Here is a 19,277-nt window from a genome sequence, read left to right as displayed (position 1 = left end):
TTTTTCCCAGAACGTTCTTGCGACCCGGTAGCAATTCTTCCACGGCCCGGTAGTGGGTCGCGAACCGGTGGTTGGGGACCTCTGATTTAGTGTGTGTAGCAGCCTCAGTGTCTCTGATAAGCACAGAATTTTAAGATGGTGCACCACTAGAGTAATTTTGTTTTAGTTTTGTGCAAGTTGCAACTGTTCCGTTCTGTGCAACAGAAACACACGGTGTAGCGGAGCTTTTACGATTAATTAACCGTGACATTTTAAAGCACGGTTAATTGTGAAACCGGTTAATCGCTGCATCCCTAGGGCAGACCCAGGACACGTTGGAGAGAGACTTTGTCTCCCAGCTGGCCTGGGAACGCCTTGGGGTTGCCCCAGAGGAGCTGGAGGAGGTGTGCAGGGAGAAGGGCTCTGCTCGGACTACTGCCCCCGCGACCCAGCCTCGGATAAGCGGAGGAAGATGAGATGAGATGTTTGTTCCAAGTAGACTCTTGTCTCTATAGACTTTAATAAACACACACACACAACAGGAAGACAAAATACGCAAAAACATCACATGCAGTACTACAAATGTATTGCACTGTGGCTCTCTATGGAGAGACAAACAAAAAAAGAGTGAGAGAGAGCTGACAGCTTAAAATGAAAATTATGTTTAAAAAGCAAAAATGTGCAGCTTATATGTTTGTTAAAACTCTTATACAGTATGTGTTACAACTAAGTAACAATTTAAAATTAACCATTGTCTGTGGTTATCAACAGCAAAACATAATAAAAACAACTCAGAATATTCCTTTAAGGAGATGTATTCAAAATAATCACACAGACATCACACAGTCCTAAACATTACGGAGATAAATGCATTATGTAAAAATGTTCCCACATTAGATAATTTAAGGTTATGGCAAGCAATTCCAAAAATGTATGCAAGATGCCAGCTCAGGTCCCACTCAGACTCCCCAAGAATGCCAAACTCAGAAAACATGCAATGTATACTACAACATATCCTTATATGACAATTCTTGTTAGATGTCTTAGTTAATTACATCTCCACAGGAAGGCCTTTGTTTTCATGCCACTGTTTTACTATGGAACGGAATCCTCTTTTATATGCCTTCCCCAAATGTATGATTATTTAAAAATTCATCGTTTTAAATTCAACCTTTTGGTTGATGGCGAAGTCTGCAACAGATGTGTCAAATCAATGCACATGCATACAAAAACGAAATAAATGTGTTGGATATGTCGATCAGAGAGAGCCAATGTAGGCGGAGGAATGCATACGCAGTCTGTTCTAGTTAAACCAGCTGAGAGGTATGCTGACTGCTGAAAAATACAGCCCAATATCATTGGTGGGTGGTAGGAACAACAGAACATGTGTATGTGTGTAAAACATCCATAGACAGCGGCAATATGCCCACAAAAGACATTTCATAAGACCGTATGTGGGCAGATAGCTATTGACAGTCAAAAAATGGCACAAAGGCATCATTCACGATACTCTGATATCCAACTATCAGTTTTAGCTGGAGATCAAGCAGCGAGTTCAATGTTTCATTTCACTTAATGATAACAATTTTCTTTGATTTGAGAGACTACAGAAGCAGGCCATCACTGGCTCAACAACATGCTCCGTAACTCGGTTTGGCCTAGAAAATCAAATGGTTCATCATAAAACTGCTGTGCAAATCAATCTAGCAGCAAGCTCTTATTCAATTTAATAGGAATGTCTCCCTTGGAGCAGAAATGGCTAATCTGAATTGGACATTTTTTCTGTTTTATACTGCCGGAAGAATGTGAAAGGCACTTGAAGATCAAAGTGGCAACCTGTCAAATGAAATAATAGGAAAGACCTAGTCATACCTTACCAGCACTGGCTCTAACAACAGCCCTAACACACACACACACACGCACGTCTGGTTAGCTATCCTTGTAGGGACTCTCCATAGGCGTAATGGTTTTTACACTGTACAAACCATATTTCCTATCGACCTACACCTAAACCTACCCCTCACAGGAAACTTTCAGCATTTTTACTTTCTCAAAAATAAAAAACTCATTCAATTCAAGTTTATTTGTATAGCGCTTTTCATGATACAAATCGTTGCAAAGCAACTTTACAGCAAATTAAGTTTCTACAATATTTAGTAGTAGCTTATCAGTGGTGACTGTCAGTTAATGTACATATGGCAGAAATGTACGGAAAAATCAATTAAAGACGTAATCAAACAGACGATGAACACTATTAACAGCAATTATTTTATGATGCAATCAAACTGATAGCAAAATGTGGTCATTCTGTATGATTTATAAGCTTTTGTACCCATGGGGACCTCAATGTAGGTCCCCACCGTGACACGAGTCCCCATGAGTCTGTGTGTATTCAGGTTTAAGTCCCCACCAGGATATATAAACCTGCACGCACGCTTGCTGCATAAAATTGAAATTCACCTTTTTCTTTACCCAAAGATTCTATTAATCTTACTGTGAAAGATTAATCCAAGTATGTGTTGTATTTTCAATAAAAAAAAATTTAGCTTGTAATGTTTAATCAAAATGTCATAATCTGAACTTCCAGTGAAGCATCAAACTTCTCTCTAGTGACATATGCAAACATTTAGTTCGCTTAGCGTTCTGCTAAACCTCTAGGATAAATTAAAGGGTTAGTTCACCCAAAAATGAAAATTCTGTCATTAATTACTCACCCTCATGTTGTTCCAACCCTGTAAAACCTTCGTTCATCGTCGGAACACAAATTCAAATATTTTTGATTAAATCTGAGAGCTTTCTGACCCTCCATAGACAGCAAAGTGACTACCACATTCAAGGCCCAGAAAGGTAGTAAGGACATCGTTAAAATAGTCCATGTGACATCAGTGTTTCAACCTTAATGTTGTGAAACTACGAGAATACACTGTGCGAAAAGAAAACAAAAATAACGACTTTATTCAACAATTTCTTCTCTTCCATGTCAGTCTTCAACGCGTGTTCGAGAGTACCACGACATGGTTTAGAACGACATGAGGGTGAGTAATTAATGACATAATTTTCATTTTGGGTGAGCTATCCCTTTAAAGTACGCCATACAGGTTTATAACAACATCAGGGTGAGCAAACAACAGATATACAATTTTTTGTTGGACTATATCTATCCATAGTCACCATCTACTATAACAGCACAATTTGTAGGAAACACCATCTGTACAATTTACATATTTCTCTATTTTCCAATGGAACGGAGTAAATCAGCCTCTTTCAATAATAATTCTTCACAGAGCTAAAACTGACCACAAAATATGGATTTATTCGGAAGGGCCGTGTGGAGATGTTGATATTTATTTACTCCTGCTGCTCTCAGAAGTGAGTAATGTCCCCTTTCAAGAGGACAAACCCCTGGAACGGGCCTTAATCTCCTTGCCACTGAAGTTTTGAGTTTGAGAGATGTGTCATTTCAACTGGGGAGGAGAAGGAGGATATAATCTTTTCTGCATGACCTCCTTGCCACTGACGTTTTGAGTTTGAGAGATGTGTCATTTCAACTGGGGAGGGGAAGGAGGATATAATCTTTTCTGCATGACCTGCCAACTTTGAACAAAGTGCTTCCCCGGCTCCTAAATCAGATTTTTCACATGCGACTGAAGACAAACTATGTTTTAATCCAGAAACAATGTCATTTGTTTACCACAGGAACATGGGATGCTTACAGACCTGTGAAAAAACCTGTCAAAAATCAGTGCTAATCTTCATAGCCACAGTACCTGCCACTGTGTCAAGCGACAACTTTCTTTAGCTGCTGACTGGACTGAGACGATGACACAGCATAACATGTCAGAGTGACTTTGAACATGTCAGCACAAAAAAGCTTAGAACCCAAGCGACATGTTTACATAACAGTGCTGTAGGACATGAACTCACACACACACACACACATACACACACAAACGCCCCGATCCATTAATTCCATTCTCAAACTGTGCTGCCGGATCCAATATCAAGTGTGTACTGTATATAAAAAAAGATGGACTGGTAGTGTAAAATATCCATCCCTCGATCACCTCTACCTTTCTGAACACCCCCTGCAGTGTGTCCTGAGATAAACACAGGGTGTCCTAGACCGCACTTCTACACTAACGCACGTGACTCATAACCTGTATTATGTTGACAGTGTGTGCATATTGTGCAAAGGTGACAACAAATGGTCAGAGCAGAGTACTTTGCTGAAGGTGAATGAAGGTTTATGCTCCAAACAGAACACGAGTCCTAGTTCTGTTGTATCACCAAGTATTCAGAATGGAAAGGAAACATGCTGTCAATCGGTATTAAAGCAAGCCAAGGAAGTGTTATTGGTGGATTCATTTTATTTAAAGTAAACATGAAAGCAGTTATACAGATTCCTGGTCTTATTCCAAAGACAAAAATAAAATTGTCATCATTAACAATGTAATAACTTAATCTGCAATGGCTTTATTTTTGGCTAGCGTCACAAAGGCAAAGAAAAATATTTTTAACCACCACAAAATTTTTATTTGAGCATTGTTTTAGGCTAATGTTGTAGGTTTAAAATTGCAATGCTCATACTGTGAGACGATTAAGAAAACAGCGAGGAATGGTGCAACAATCATAGACATGCATTGGATCCATATGCTAATGTTAAAAAATACAAAATAGCACAAAGTCACTCCTAAAACGATGAGCAAAATAAGCAAATTCACATCCGTAATGCAGTTATATTTACTAAATGCATTGCAAGAACATGACAAATTGTAACAGACTGCAGAAACGCAGTCGCAATTCAGGTGCGAGATATCTTGAGTGTTCGATACATGTCACAAATCTAGTTTATACACATCTGAATTCATGACAATCTGAGCGATTAGATGTTTTATTTTTCCAAAACGACAACATCTATAAACGGATACACTTCCTTTCCATGTCAAAATGCTTTAAAATCCAGCTAAAGAGACCGTAAAAATGGGCGAAGCAAAAACACGAATATTTAAATCTCAGAAGCGTTATCATCTGTAAACACGAAAACACAGATAAAAACATGCTGTCCCCTTGGCAGAACAGCAGCTGGAGGTTTAAGGCTGCTAGTGCCCAGCACTGCTTTTATTCATCCCTGACATTAAAGCTGCCATTCCATTCCAATTCTTACCTTCTCCGGTTGTCATAGAGCAAGTGTCTCTTCAATTCACACAGAGACTGCAAATACAACAAAGCTCCAGCTTTTTTTTTTACAGTCTCTCTCTTGGGTCTCCGCCTCTCCCTCCCTTTCCCTTCCTGCTGCTGTGGTCTTGTGACTTCACCAAAGACAAAAGCCACCCAACTCTTTTAAATAAAGGACGTAGAAAGCATTTCCCCTGTAAAGACTGAATGTGATACAAACAGTTGATCTGGGGCCATTTGCTTGTCATTTATTTTCTGTCCCTAAATTTTTCTGAGTTTATGTTCACAGAACTTGAAACATCTTCCTTATACAAACTAAAATCTTGACACAGGAAAGAGACTCCGGATACTGTGGCCCTCACACAACAGAATTACACGAAATATTACCAGTGCAAATGAAAGACATTTCCTATTATATAATGCTATTAATATTTGTGCAGAGACAGCACTTATTAAAAAAAGGAGCTGTGCTGCAAGTGCTGCATCTACAAGAAGATGACAGAGGTATTTATACATAAAGTTACCAACTCTAACTCTAGACTAAATTGCCAACAAAATATATTGTAACTACTATATGTAAAATCACAACTCCATTGCTCCAGTATGAGGTAGGAAAAATGAAAAAGATCCACCAAAATATCTCCAAAAAAATCTTCCGGTATTACTTGGAAATCTCTGATTAAGGCTTCTCATCACAGTGTATCAAAATCAGTGTCTGCCAAAAGCACACTCAGACCATTCGTTATCATTCGTAAAACTCTCACAGTTCCAATACGGCAACAAGATTCTTGACAAATTACTTTATATGGAGCAGTGCGAACCAAGGATCACATCAAAGCTTTTCAATTTCAAAATCAGCATGACATTATTCCATTAAATAAATCAAAATTCAGAAAAAGAAGACAAAGTAAGTCCCTTTGAATCTAAAGTCAGACAAACACACAAAGTGAAAGCACTGCAGCATAAAACATGAAGTGTGTCGTTCTCTTTTTCCACTCTTGCTCTATTTTCCTCTCTTTCAGGTGTAATTCTAAAGCTAACCCTCACCCTAAAAATGATGATATATTCATGTTTTATCTCAATACATTACCTCTGCCTGATTTCACTGACAGTTCAACCAGATTTACAAAGAAAACTAAAAGTCAAAGAGGCGATCACCCAAATAAACAGACAAAAAATCCTTATGCTACAGATGCTGCTTTCAACCACCCACTGAAATGCAAAATGAGCCCAAATCCTGCAATATAATGTGCACAGGGGAGAACAGGAGGAGGAGGTGGAGGAGGGGGGGGACTCAAGACCTCCCTAATTCTGGATTTCAAACAAATCTGTTTCATAGCCTCTATTACTTATAGATCCGCAAATGTTGTGATTCAACTAACTAAAGGGTTCATCCGACAAAAAAAAAAAAATCCCTGCCCTAAGACATCATCATGAATTTCAAAGAGAAAACAGTTTAAAAAGCTAGAGAGCTGCCTATGTAGACAACATTTTATATCATTACAGACATGCTTCTGACATGAATGTAGTTAGACATCTTAGTTTGGACTAAAGTAGCATCACATGTATCCTTCACTGAAAAGGCAATCCCATAATGCACCGTGATAAGCGCAGTGAATAAAATCCATCCAAGATGGTGGATGATGCAAGAGAAATGTTTAAATATAATTCATCAATCTCCAAAAGTATAGATTAAAATAGCAGTTCAATCTAATTTAAAAAAAAATCCACAACATGGTGTCTATGTAGACTGTTACAAATGGGTCACTTATGAGGGTAGGATGATGTAGGCAGTAAGTTTTGGAACACAGCCAGGGTTAACACCAAAGCTATGATGTTTAAAAGCCTGTTTAGACATTTGAATTCTTGGAATTTCTAAATATATAAATCCTACCTGAACCTGAGGAGAGGATCATGTTCCCAGATCTTTGGACTTCATCAAATCTGCTGAAAATTACATTCAACCTGTAAAAAAGAAAAAAAAGCAAGACATTTTTTAAAGTTAAAGATTGCTCAGTTACAGAAAAAAAATAACTAGACCTTTAGAAAAGTAACTCCTGAAATTGTGACTCTCGGTGCTCACAAAACAATCCTCAGAAACAGGTGTTGCAAATCTGACAAAAAATGCTCTCACCAAGCAGTGTGAATGTCTATGAAATGGAAATACCTTTCATTCGGTCACTCCCTTTGTTCTGAGATACCACCTGACTACACTACTATTTAACAAACGCTTATTACAGACTATTAGCTATGGACATAATGACATGGTGACCTAACTCATAAACTATGGACACAACAGACAGTAAAGTACTTGGTTGCTTAACATGTCGGTTAGGCGGTCTAAATGTGCAGTTCAAGGCCAGAACAAGCTACAATGAGGACCAGACTTTTTGCTGTTAGCCATAAGTCTGGCTGAGCGAGACTGGTTGTGATGTAACAGTTGATGTGTCACATTTCAGCATGGATGGTTTTGTGATCCTGTCAGTGTAATGCAAGCTTTGCACCAACTATATTTGACTCCAAAGCAAACCTGCAAGTCCAGAAGTTAGTGCAATATATGTGCGAAGAGGTTAGCCAATCATAACAGAGTTCATTTTCAGGTCTTAAAGGCATAGTAGCCAAAAAAAAAGCATCTTGTTTAAAGTGCCCCTATTATGCCATTTCCAGTATTGCCTTTCATGCAGTGTGTAATGTAGCTGTATGTGAATGTAAATGATCTGCAAAGTTGTAAAGCTGAAAGTGCACGATAAATAAAGTTATTGTCTCCCAAAATAAAGAATCGACTCTGAACAGCTGAAACGTGTCGTTAGTAATTCGAATCCCACTTCCGTGATGGCTACACATCATGAGGTAACACATTTGCATAATGCGCGCCTATGTTCCACGCTGGCCGGCCGCGAACAACTTGACCCCGCCCACAAACACATCATTCTACTGACGACTGCTTCTCTAATCTCTGAGAGTTCAACACGGGATTCACAAAACGCTTGCTGTTGAAATATGGATCAGTATCCTGTTTATTTGGTCCAGCTGCTCCACTGAATCACAACCTGTAAGTATGATAAATAATAGATGTTTATATTTTCTATAGAGCATTCAAAATACAGAACTATGGCAATGGGCGTATTGTTTCCGACACGCGCTGTACGTGGTAGACCAATCACAACAGACTAGGCCATCTGACCAATCAGAGCAGAGCAGTCTCACGGAAAGGAGGGGTTTAGAGAGACTGAATCTTTGAACTGCTTCGAACGAATCATTTGAGAATCGCTGGAAAATGAGGTGATATTAAATGCATATTTTGAGAAAACGAAAGCGTTTTTTTGACTTTGCATGCATGTAATCCTATTGTAGGAGACTCCCAAAACAATATTAGGAACCGTATAAATGGCATAATAGGGGCACTTTAAAGGTCAAAGAGATAGTTGAGTACAACAATACTATTATTCAATGAAAGAAACATTGTAAGTGGATCAAAGGAATAAAATAACGATTTTAATTATAGTATGGCCTCTAATGAAGCAACAATTTGGGAAACATTTAAGCATCCTCAAATGAGAGAAAACCCTGTGAAACTGAACCATGTAGCACTGCTCTCTAAAACTCCTCCCACTGCGTATTCACAAAGCTGCGGATGTTTTCGTCCTGTAAAACCCTCTGAGAATCCTTCATCCTTTACATCCCTCTCAGAAGATTGTCTGTACGAGTCAGAGGCAGATCCCCAGAGCCCTGCGCATCAAAGCCAATTCATCGTCATGTTCTCAGCTCCCTGTGAGGGGATTCAGATTCCATGCTGAATCTGGATGGGCTGCCACATTTCTCTGCCTTACAGTGTGGCAAAGAATCATTTTAGGTCATAAATAGGGCTGAGTGATAATTTGAATACTCAAAACATGCATTTATGATATTGATTAAAAAAAGTAACATTGTGAATAGTGTGATGATGTTAATGTTCAAAGCTCTTACTGACAAAGTCATTAAATTCTAACAAGGACAAGTAAGTAAAGCCTTGTAATATTAATGTTTAAGAGGATGTTGTTTCCAACAATCATGCTGGTAGGATTTCATTTTAAATAAGGGCATCCCTGCTGACAACCAATGACAAATGCAAATGTTTAATCCTACAAGTCCATCATTTCTGCTTTACAAAGTGTCCCACAACAGAATTTTGAATTGCAAATGAGACGGGCTGCCTTTTCTGCAGTTTGAAAGAAGGGAAATGCTGCTTGCTAAACCCTTATGCACTATATTGTTCAAAAAGAGATTTCTTCCTCTATTCACTTCATCCATGCAGACTGACTGCGTGCCTCTAAATTAAGCTGAGAAGATTTGAATTTTGCAGATACATCCATGGCAGCCTGTGAAAAACAGCAGCGCTGAAAAACTGTCAGGCTGTCAGTGCGCTTAAGACTGAAAAAGGATATTGAACATTTGGAAAATTAAAACTTTGTTGTGCATGCTTGATTTATGCTAAATGTGGACTTTAGTGAGAAAGCAATGAGAGTTTGATTCTTTCATAGATCCCTCCAAGGGCCATTTAAATTGTGTGGTTATCATTTTTAGTAACAGGATTGGGTCTAGTCCCAAAGAATTTGGGCACAGATGCGCATGAAGCCAACTGAGAAGGTAGCACGGAAATGATATTAATCAAATAAATCAAATATAATGAGTGCAGCTCTCGGAAATGGAAATGAATTAGCATTAGCTTAAAATATTTTTGAATGTCCCAAATGATTGTATTAATAAGATCTGGTGAATTAACTCAAAATTCTGCAGTACACATACTTGAGCCTCGATGCTCACAAACGAGTTGCCGGTTTGACGTTGTGTCCGAAGTCACAGCAAACTGTTTTCCCAAGGCATGTTCCAATTGAGCCTGCCCTCAAAAGTCTTAAAACTATAACCACTGAGAAGATCAGAGAAACATATGCCTGCATGGTCCCTGGAGACATGCACAGATTTGAAGTGGGAGGGACATCTAACAGATGTTACAACCAAATTCAGACCACAAGCAAATGCTGGCATGCCTTTCTCCTCTCCACGCACTTCAGTCATCTCTTGCTGTGCAGTATCATGGCTGGACACTTTCTTTTGCAGGCTCAAGCCCATAGAGCAAAACATCTGAGAGCGGCACTATGAATGCCATACTTTTCTAAATGCTAAATCACAAATTCAGGAGGTTTAATCTGAATAACATAGGTGGTGTGCTGTAAGCACACAATTTTATCCGCTAAAAGCATATTAGTCTCAAGTTAGAGGGCAGAGCCTGATTCTGGGTCTACAGGGAAATTAAGACCTAATGACCTGTATGAATATCCACTTTAGCCCCTTAAGTGAATAAGAATCATTACAGCACTAATAGCTTGTTACAGCACAAATGGTTCATGAATGTTTTCACTCTGTTTAGAAACACTTACTAGTGGGGAAAAATATCTGACTAAATTTATCAATGCCTGATAGAAGTAAATGAACAGATGCAGTGTATAGTGTATCTAGAGGGGAAAAACCTTCAAAACAAAAACATGAGTACAAAATTAAACAGAAATCCATCTGAATTAGAAAAGAGCCTGGGAGTGACCTGAAGACTAACTAATATTGTAGATGTAATGCTGATGCATTGTCTGTGAATTGGCAGAGAGTTAATAAAAAAGGAAGAGCTTACCTCGATTGCGGCAGTCCTTTTTTACTAAGGTCAATCCTAACCTTCTCTCCAACATGTCTGTATATTTCCACAAGGCAGTTCATGGCCGCATCCCGAACCTGGGCAGATAATTGGTCAACTTCATATTTTCCATAAATCCACATATTTTAAAACAAGTCTCTAAACTGTGCACTCGTAAAAGTGGAAGCTTATATATTATTATATATAAGCTTATATTAATATATATTATCAGTGATAAGAATAATATGTAAATGTTTTAGGAGGACAAACAAATGCAAACAACGTTGATGGAAGAGTCTTAAATGCAAAGCAATTACATTGCTTTTTTAATGTTTATTCTGCTATTTGAAATGCTTTCCACTGCATCTGTTAGCAGTATTCATTCATATTGTAAAATTTATATTCACTTAATAAAAACAAATGTATACTTGTGTTATATTTTCACCAACTCCACATCCAAAATCACCACCAGAGGTCACTATAGCTTTGTGTAATGTTGCTACCGTCATCCTTTGTTCTGTAAAAAAGCCATGTCATGCAGATCAGAGTTTAATCTTGAATGTCTTCGATCAAGACAAATGCACATACCTGACTTGTGGGGTCTCCGAGTAGATTACATATATGTGGTACAATTTTGCTCAGGGTTAAGCCTTGGGCACCGTATCTGAAAAACAGAAGCGATAGCGACAGGGTTCAGCCAAGTTCAGCGTTAATGGGTTATCCTAAAATAATGTGCTGCTTCACTTTCATTTTAATAACTTAATATCTCTATTCAGCATAGAAATTCAACTACAAGTGGAAATTTAAAGGGGTCATATGATGTTGCTAAAAAGAACATTATTTTGTGTATTTGGTGTAATGAAATGTGTTTATGTGGTTTACGGTAAAAAAAACCACATTATTTTCCACATACTGTATGTACATTATTGTTTCTCCTCTATGCCTGAAAAGCATCGATTTTTACAAAGCTCATCGTTCTGAAAAGCGAGGTGTACACTGATTGGTCAGCTATCCAGTGCGTTGTGATTGGCCGAATACCTCAAGCGTGTGATGGAAATGTTACGCCCCTCACCATACTGTGATGCTGGCTCCCAGCGCGATGAGACAAAAACATTAAAACCCATTATAAACGAGGCATTTGTTGCATCCAGTGGGGACATAATTATGGATTATAATTACTTACTCTCAGGGGTTCACATAAGTTTTTCAGCCTGGTTCTCATATGAGAACCTGGAGATTTGGTTTGGTCCTCACACGGCACATGGTGTGACCCATCAAATATAACTATAAAAAAATACATGAATAATAGTGATAATATTATTGCACTTAATTTAAAAAAAATTAAATAATAAACTAAATAATAAAGTGTGATAATACCATTTTATTTTAAAATAAAAAGGGAGTATTAAATACAAATACAATTATTTTATAGTGAACTTAAAAATAAAATGCTAATATTTTTATTATTATTATTATTATTATTATTTTAATTTGAACCTTAATTGTTATTTTTAATTTGAATTATTTGAATTTTTCACTTTCAAACTTAAAATCAGCAAGCTTTTATTTTGGCGGGTTGCCGGCAAGTAAGTATATGTGCTTCCGGGTTCCGGGTTTAGCGCTGCTGATTGTAGAGCGTCAGTGAATGAAATGTCACAGTTTTGCATTGTGCTTTGAAAACGTTAGCGGGTAGCCTAGATTTATGCTTTCAGTTTGAATAGAAATCTTATACAGTACAGTTTGTCGATCTAAAATGGTAAATGTGTATTAGCTGTCAACCATGTCGGTAAGCAAACGCGCGCTCTGAACTAATTTACACAGTGCATTTCTTATTTTGGTCGCGCATGAGGACCTGAGTACCGCTTATGTGCACCCCTGCTTATACTGTCTTTTTACGCATTGCATCGCGCCGCGTAAACATAAAACCCTTGTCTGAATTTGTGATCGGAGAACCGAAACTCGCGTTTGAATCGTCAGTGACAAATTCTGTAAATATGAAAATGTACTTACAGTCTGTGAGTCAGAACAGCCGGCAATGTAGTCTACTCTCCCCAGATCAGGAAACAGTCCTCCATAAAATGTGCCGCAGACATCTGAATATTTGGGTTGAACTGTTTTGGAACAGTGTTGTAAATACAACTTAACAACTGATTTCTAGTCGTGTCCTCTTTTGGAAGGCCAAACAAAGTAGTTTCGATTTCGCAACGAAACACACAGCGTCTTCACAACATGGTGGCGGCAGCAACAATAAAGTTACGCCTTCTTTCTTTGTGTGAACATTTGGGCGGTGTTATGCAAATCTTCCCACATCGTGACGTAGACATGTGGGGGCGTGTCTAAACGAGGCGTTTTAGGACGAGTCTTAACTTTTATAAAGAATATCTCTTTGGGTTTGAGACTTTAGTCTTTGCAACTTTAGGGATCTTATCTATTCACGAACAGCATGTAACACTCCAAAGAGAAAGGAAAACTAGAAATCGCATCATATGACCCCTTTAAACATAAGTCAATGTAAGTTGTATTTCTGTTGAATGAAAGCTACAATATCTTGACTGAGAGGACAATGAGACTTACGTGTTTAGAGTTGAGATGAGACAGAGACACACTCCCTCTCTGGTCCGGTTGTTTTTGTGTTTGAACCCCCCCAACATTCGGTCCCATATGTACTGTGAAGACAATCCAAATGTAATACTTTCAATCTAATACAATTAAATGGCAGCTAATCTCATTATGAGACCTCCCATCAGCCTTTTCATGGAGCATTCCTATTCCAATTCAATTCCTAATTCCAATTCATTAACTAAATGAAATCCCATTTAAAATGCCACAAAGGCATCTCGCAAGTGTATTTCTGAATGGAGCAGGTTGTTCAGACCTTACATTATAAATATTGTTTAGGCTGTCATGATATTTTAATACAAAGACAAAATACAGAGATGTATGTTTGCCAGCATAATGCACTGTGTTCACACAACAGGACAGCAGAGTTAGCTTTAGAATGAACTGACCATCCTGGAATTAATATTTAGGCTAAATAAAGACAAATACTACCTGAGGAGTAGCTGCCTGCTCCATGATCTTCATCAGAAGGGTTTGATCATGGTCTCTGACTTGATCTTTGGCATCGCCTAACCGATCTATCAAGCTCGGTAAAACTGGAGATGGACAGAACAAAGATTAGATATTAGGGATGTGCAAAGTTATTTTCAGTCAACTAGTTGGAAACTTCAAATAATGAGACCTTCAGATTACGTAATAACGGGCATATTTCTCACAGCAGACAATCTGAAGAGTGACAGTGATTGCCTTGAAATTCATTGATGAATGCAGTGAATTTGTAACAAAAGCAGCGTTTGATGACTGCAGCAGCAATGCATTTAAAGCGGATTAATTGTAAGAAGCAACTTCTCAGAGGGTTTCAGTGTATGCTGACAGTTTCAGCACTTCAAGTATAACACTCTGTCAGCAAACTCAAACTTTCTGCAGGAAGTTGTTTCTCTTCATTTAAGCACCGCTGCTTAAAAAGTAATAAAAAAACAAATCTTCAAAATTTTCTTTAGATAGACTATAATATGAAAATAAATGGTCACACAACGACCCTTATTTTTTGAGGTAATAAAATCTGACAGATACATTTTTACACATTTAAGATATTAATATTCCTACCTGTACCAACTTGGGCCCGAAATCGGTCCTGTAATCTCATCACTAAGGCAGACAGAAGGTCCATTCCCAACAAAGCCAACTAAAGATAAAAAGCATAAAATTAAACGGAGACAAAAACTATGTGTGCATTTTTATTCAATTTAATGTGTTGTTGCAATATACAAAAATATTTAATTAGCTTTAAAATCTTTAAGCAACATTATAATGTTATTGTCAATTCAAAATATCACAAAGAACAAAGGAAATAAAAAGGTACAATTAATGAAATGGCCGCCCATCCCCCCAAACCGAATGAGTAGAGCAGAGGATTATGGGTAACAAATAGGACATCTGAGTCTAAATTAGCAATGCAATGGACTATGGAAAACAGACAAATTTCAGATGAATCCAAAATAACATATTTCCATATTACAAATATGAATACTAGTATTAGAAATACAACACATTCACATACAACCTTAAGATTAGCATGCTAAACATAACCTTAGACTGAATGAGTAGTGCAAAGGATTATGGGTAACCATCTAGAAATCCCAGTCTGACTGCGTATTGCAAAGGATTATGGGTAAATCCCTAACATCTCATTTATTTTCTCCTTTCTCATCTTTTTTTGAAATTACAGCCACAGTGTTCCTTTCCTGTAAAGTTCATTACACATATTTAAACATATTTCACGCCAATGGTCAACAATTTGGTCTCTCTTTTATTCCAACCATCACAGAGAAGATTGGCACAAAACAAACATACTGCAAATGCTCCACCCAACCACTTAACTTTCCTTGTCATGGGGTTGAGGACTGTTCAATGAGCGTATAGTGAGAGCAGGCCTGCTGACAACATATCAACACAAATGTATCACCTGACTTCTTAAAGTCAGATAATGGTGCAATTTTTGGAAACCCTTACATAAGGTAAATGATAATTGGAAATCTTCACAAACAAACAAATTTTCAATAAAGACTGGGACTACCGGTTTGCTCCACCAGTGGAAAAAGGGGGCGTATCTGGGAAACCAATTTGAACACAGTCATTATTTCCTTTAGTGTGTCATTTCACGTTTAAAGTTTATCTCCTGTCATTTGTTTAGTACTGCCCTCCTGATTTATTTTATGTATGCATTTAAGCAGCTGGGTTTGACTCTAATATATCTACTATAGCAAAGTCCTGATCCTTTGATTTCATCCATACAGAAAATGACTGTAATTATGCTGGTGACACCCAGGACTGAGACACAGATAAACCACATCAGTTGAGAAGAGTATTAAATGCCTTAAGAGGAGGTGTAAAAAAGGCAAGTTGTATCATGAGGCACTGGATAGCACACAGCTGATTTCTTTGTTGTCCTCCTCAATTTCACACATCCTCACAGATGGAAACAGATTTAGCCACTATATATACCGTTCAAAGGTTTGGTGGTCAGTAAGTCTTTAAAAAAAAAAATAATATTAATACTTTTATTCATCATTTTATGCATCAAATTGATCAAAAGAGACAGTAAAAGCACTTTTAATCTTACAAAAGGTTTCTATTTCAAAACAGTGCTGTTCGTTTGAACTTTCTATTCATCAAACAATCCTGCAAAAATGTTCTTAATATTTCACAATATTATAGCAGCAACTGTTTTCAGTTGTTTTTATAATAATAATAACAATAAGAAGAAATGTCTCGAACAAATCAGCATATCAGAATGATGATCATGTGATACTGAAGACTGGAGTAATGGCTGCTGAAAATTCCCCTTTGTCATCATAGGAATAAATTATATTTTATTACAACAGAAAACAAAATTGTAATAATATTTCACAATATTAATGTTTTTTCTGTATTTTTCATCAAAGAATTGGTTAGCATAAGATATCTCCTTCAAAATAAAAAATAAATCCTTTTAAATTGCAAAAAGATATGTACAAAAGCACACAAAATAACGTCGGCAGATCTGAATGCAAGCCAATGGTTATTTTTCTTCTGCCTTTAATTTTTTATATTTCTTATAAACCTTTTTATGATTTAATATAAAATATTTGTTTTCTGTAGAGCAATCTGAATTACCACGGTGTATGAAATGTGCTAAATACTTGCTTTGCCTAATGATAAGAGTCCAGCCAGTTATGAAGATATGACCACACCCACTATTTACACAAGGACCTCCCACTCCTCCATAATATTGTAAGCCCGCCTCCTCCCGATGTGCAATCCAATCTATCTTCTCACAAGCAACCTCCTGCTTCAGACCGTCTTAGGCTGCCAAATTTAAACATACCCTATCCCGCTATTTATATCTTTCCTATCCACCACAATCAAACAAAGGAGCCAAGAACTACTGTTGTCCTTGCTGAGCTTTTGTTTCATATCTGTGCTTTCTTTTGCTTTATTCCTTCCTCTGTTTTCTTGTTAACGGCTGATAGCAAATATACAGGAGCATGATCGATCATTTCAGCTTCTGTTCCAAGCTCAAATCAATACCAAAATAAACTATTACATAAGTCTATGCAGACTCCGTCACACCTGGACAGACGAACGGTGAATAGCAGGAGAGAGGAGGCATGTATCTGTCAGAAAACACTAACGAGATGGATATGTGCTCATTCCCCTGGTTTCGTCGTTTTCAATTCATACTACTTTGCTAATCAGTCCAACAGCGCCTGTACATCCCTCGCTAAGACAGGGGTGTTCAACCTTTTTTGGTGCACGTCCCATTTTAAAATGGGTCATGTCATGAGGAATCAGATTTCCTTGATAGTTCATTGCAGTAATAATAATACAATTTTCCAAAATGGAGATTTTCAATCAGAGGGTCAAACACAGGTTGAAAAATGGTCATGTACTATTAAACTGACTGTTTCATCGGCTAAATATATATATAAAATATATATTGCGCATGTTTGTTTGTGTCACTCCCTTCCTCGTTACACAATTCAGCTATAACACAGGCAATTTTATTACTATTGACTTTTCTTTTTAGCATCTTGCACCCTGAAAGCCCTGTTATGAAAGCAAAAACTCATTCTGCATGAATGTCTAACTTGGATCAATATTTGTTTCCTATGAAAAACTGCATCAGTTCTGCATCATTAAGTTCACCTTTGCATCTTTTTTATAGCCTACATTTCTGCAAAATTTTAGCCCAAGACCAACTGCATATTTTATCAACCACTGCTCAAAGGTTTGGTATAACAAATATACAGTAAAAACAGCAATATTGTGAAATATTAGATAATGGAGAAGATAATGGAGAAGAAAAAAGAGAGAACATACAAAACCAAAACTATAAAAAATGCTATAAAAAAAATTGGAAAGTATCTGTAAATAAGATACCACTCCATGAAAAACCTCTGCACTGCGATTTCTTTGGTGGTGTGTTACCAGGATCATTCTAGATTGATGTAGCTGGTAAAATAAGCTCGTCCTAGATCCTCACAGGAACAGCGTCCTCATTAGGCCTGTCCAAATGGGAGGAATTTATCCAGGCCAGTGAGACCGCAGGACTAAATGATCTGCAGGGCACAGGGTGAACACTGTCTGTTGAGGTAATAATCAGTGTTCAAACTGAAATACTACTGAAGACGATGCTGAAAGACTGTATGTAAAAATAAATAAATAATGCAGTGTTAGTCTACCAAAAGTCTTACCAGTCAGGATGCATTGCTAAAGCTATCAAGTCTCTTAGTTGCATAAAACTGAACTCTAGTTAACTTTGTTTCATTGCCAACAACCACTATCGATCATTATGTCAACTCAAACAGGAATCTAGTTTTGCTTCTACGCTGGTTTGGTCGTTGGTGCCAGCTTTGTGAGCATTCTCTGTGATTTTCCACGAGTCAAAGAACAACAGCTGGGATGAAGTCAACAAGCCCAGACACGGATGCAAGAAATCAACATATGTCCGCTCTCCATGTGCTGGGTCATTATTATTATTATTATCATACCTGCCACCGCACCACCACCACGATTAAGTAACGGCTATGCACTCTACATTAGCTTCATATTTTGGGAGGATTTTGAGTTCAAAGGCTTTTATTAGATAAGCTGGTCTCAGGTCAGTGCTTGAGGGAGATTCGAGGCCATCTGTAATATAAGACTAATGTTGCACCACAGCTGTTCTCAAGTAGTAGAGTGGCTGAGGGATGTCAAGGAGCGACTAAGAAACAGAGACTGAACAGAGTCCGAACAGAGAAACCGCCTACGATACTGTAGGATAAATATAAAAGTCACACCACAGCAAAAGAAGCACGGATAGTGAACAACACGTGTATCACCAGACGCTTCCCTGCTTTAATTTCTTTTAGAGAAATGCCTGAAATGAGAAGTCTTCTCATCCTACGCAATATAGATGCCTCCCACTACACTTTTGACTGGCTCTTCCATTACTGTACTGCACAGTCATGTTTTTTTAAATTATAGCATGTTTCGCTGCTCACAAGAGCCCTTATGATCATTGATCACTGTGAAACTCCAAAAAGAACCCGCAAACCATAAAATAACCATAAAGTAGTAATCATAAAAAAGTAAAGTAAAAGACATTATCCACTGAACTATCCCTAAAAACTAATATTAGTTAGTAGGCTAAATCATGGTTTCCCAAACAGGAGTTTGTGAGGGAACTGCAAGTGGTTTGCTAGTTGATGTAATGCAAATAATTAATTGAATCATAAAAAAAGTAATATTATATATATTTTTTTAATTAAATTTTTTTTACATTCTGTATTTTGTTTTCATTTTCTAAATTTTTATTTTAAAAGCAAAACATTATTAGGTCAAAGACGAAAAAGGGTTTAAGCATAAAAACAATAAGTGT

General features: G+C 37.5%; 1 protein-coding gene across 14 annotated transcripts in view; it reads right to left on the bottom strand.

Annotated features, from left to right (window-relative positions):
* The window catches only part of LOC107555920 (CLIP-associating protein 1-like), an 85,724-nt gene that overhangs the window by 45,543 nt on the left and 20,904 nt on the right, over positions 1-19,277 (bottom strand). For all 14 annotated transcript variants that reach the window (XM_016238866.1, XM_016238868.1, XM_016238867.1 and 11 more), the window contains exons 3-8: positions 14,483-14,561; positions 13,868-13,971; positions 13,391-13,482; positions 11,405-11,480; positions 10,817-10,914; positions 7,049-7,119 (exon numbers count right to left, since the gene is read on the bottom strand). In XM_016238866.1, the coding sequence (XP_016094352.1) occupies positions 7,049-7,119; positions 10,817-10,914; positions 11,405-11,480; positions 13,391-13,482; positions 13,868-13,971; positions 14,483-14,561 (520 nt within the window). The remainder of the gene's footprint in view (positions 1-7,048; positions 7,120-10,816; positions 10,915-11,404; positions 11,481-13,390; positions 13,483-13,867; positions 13,972-14,482; positions 14,562-19,277) is intronic.

The sequence above is a fragment of the Sinocyclocheilus grahami genome, unplaced genomic scaffold (assembly GCF_001515645.1).
Source record: "Sinocyclocheilus grahami isolate Dianchi unplaced genomic scaffold, SAMN03320097.WGS_v1.1 scaffold549.1, whole genome shotgun sequence".
Classification (NCBI taxonomy): Eukaryota; Metazoa; Chordata; class Actinopteri; order Cypriniformes; family Cyprinidae; genus Sinocyclocheilus; species Sinocyclocheilus grahami.
The sequence above is the reverse complement of the archived record's forward strand: the minus strand, read 5'-3'. Positions and strand labels throughout refer to the sequence as shown.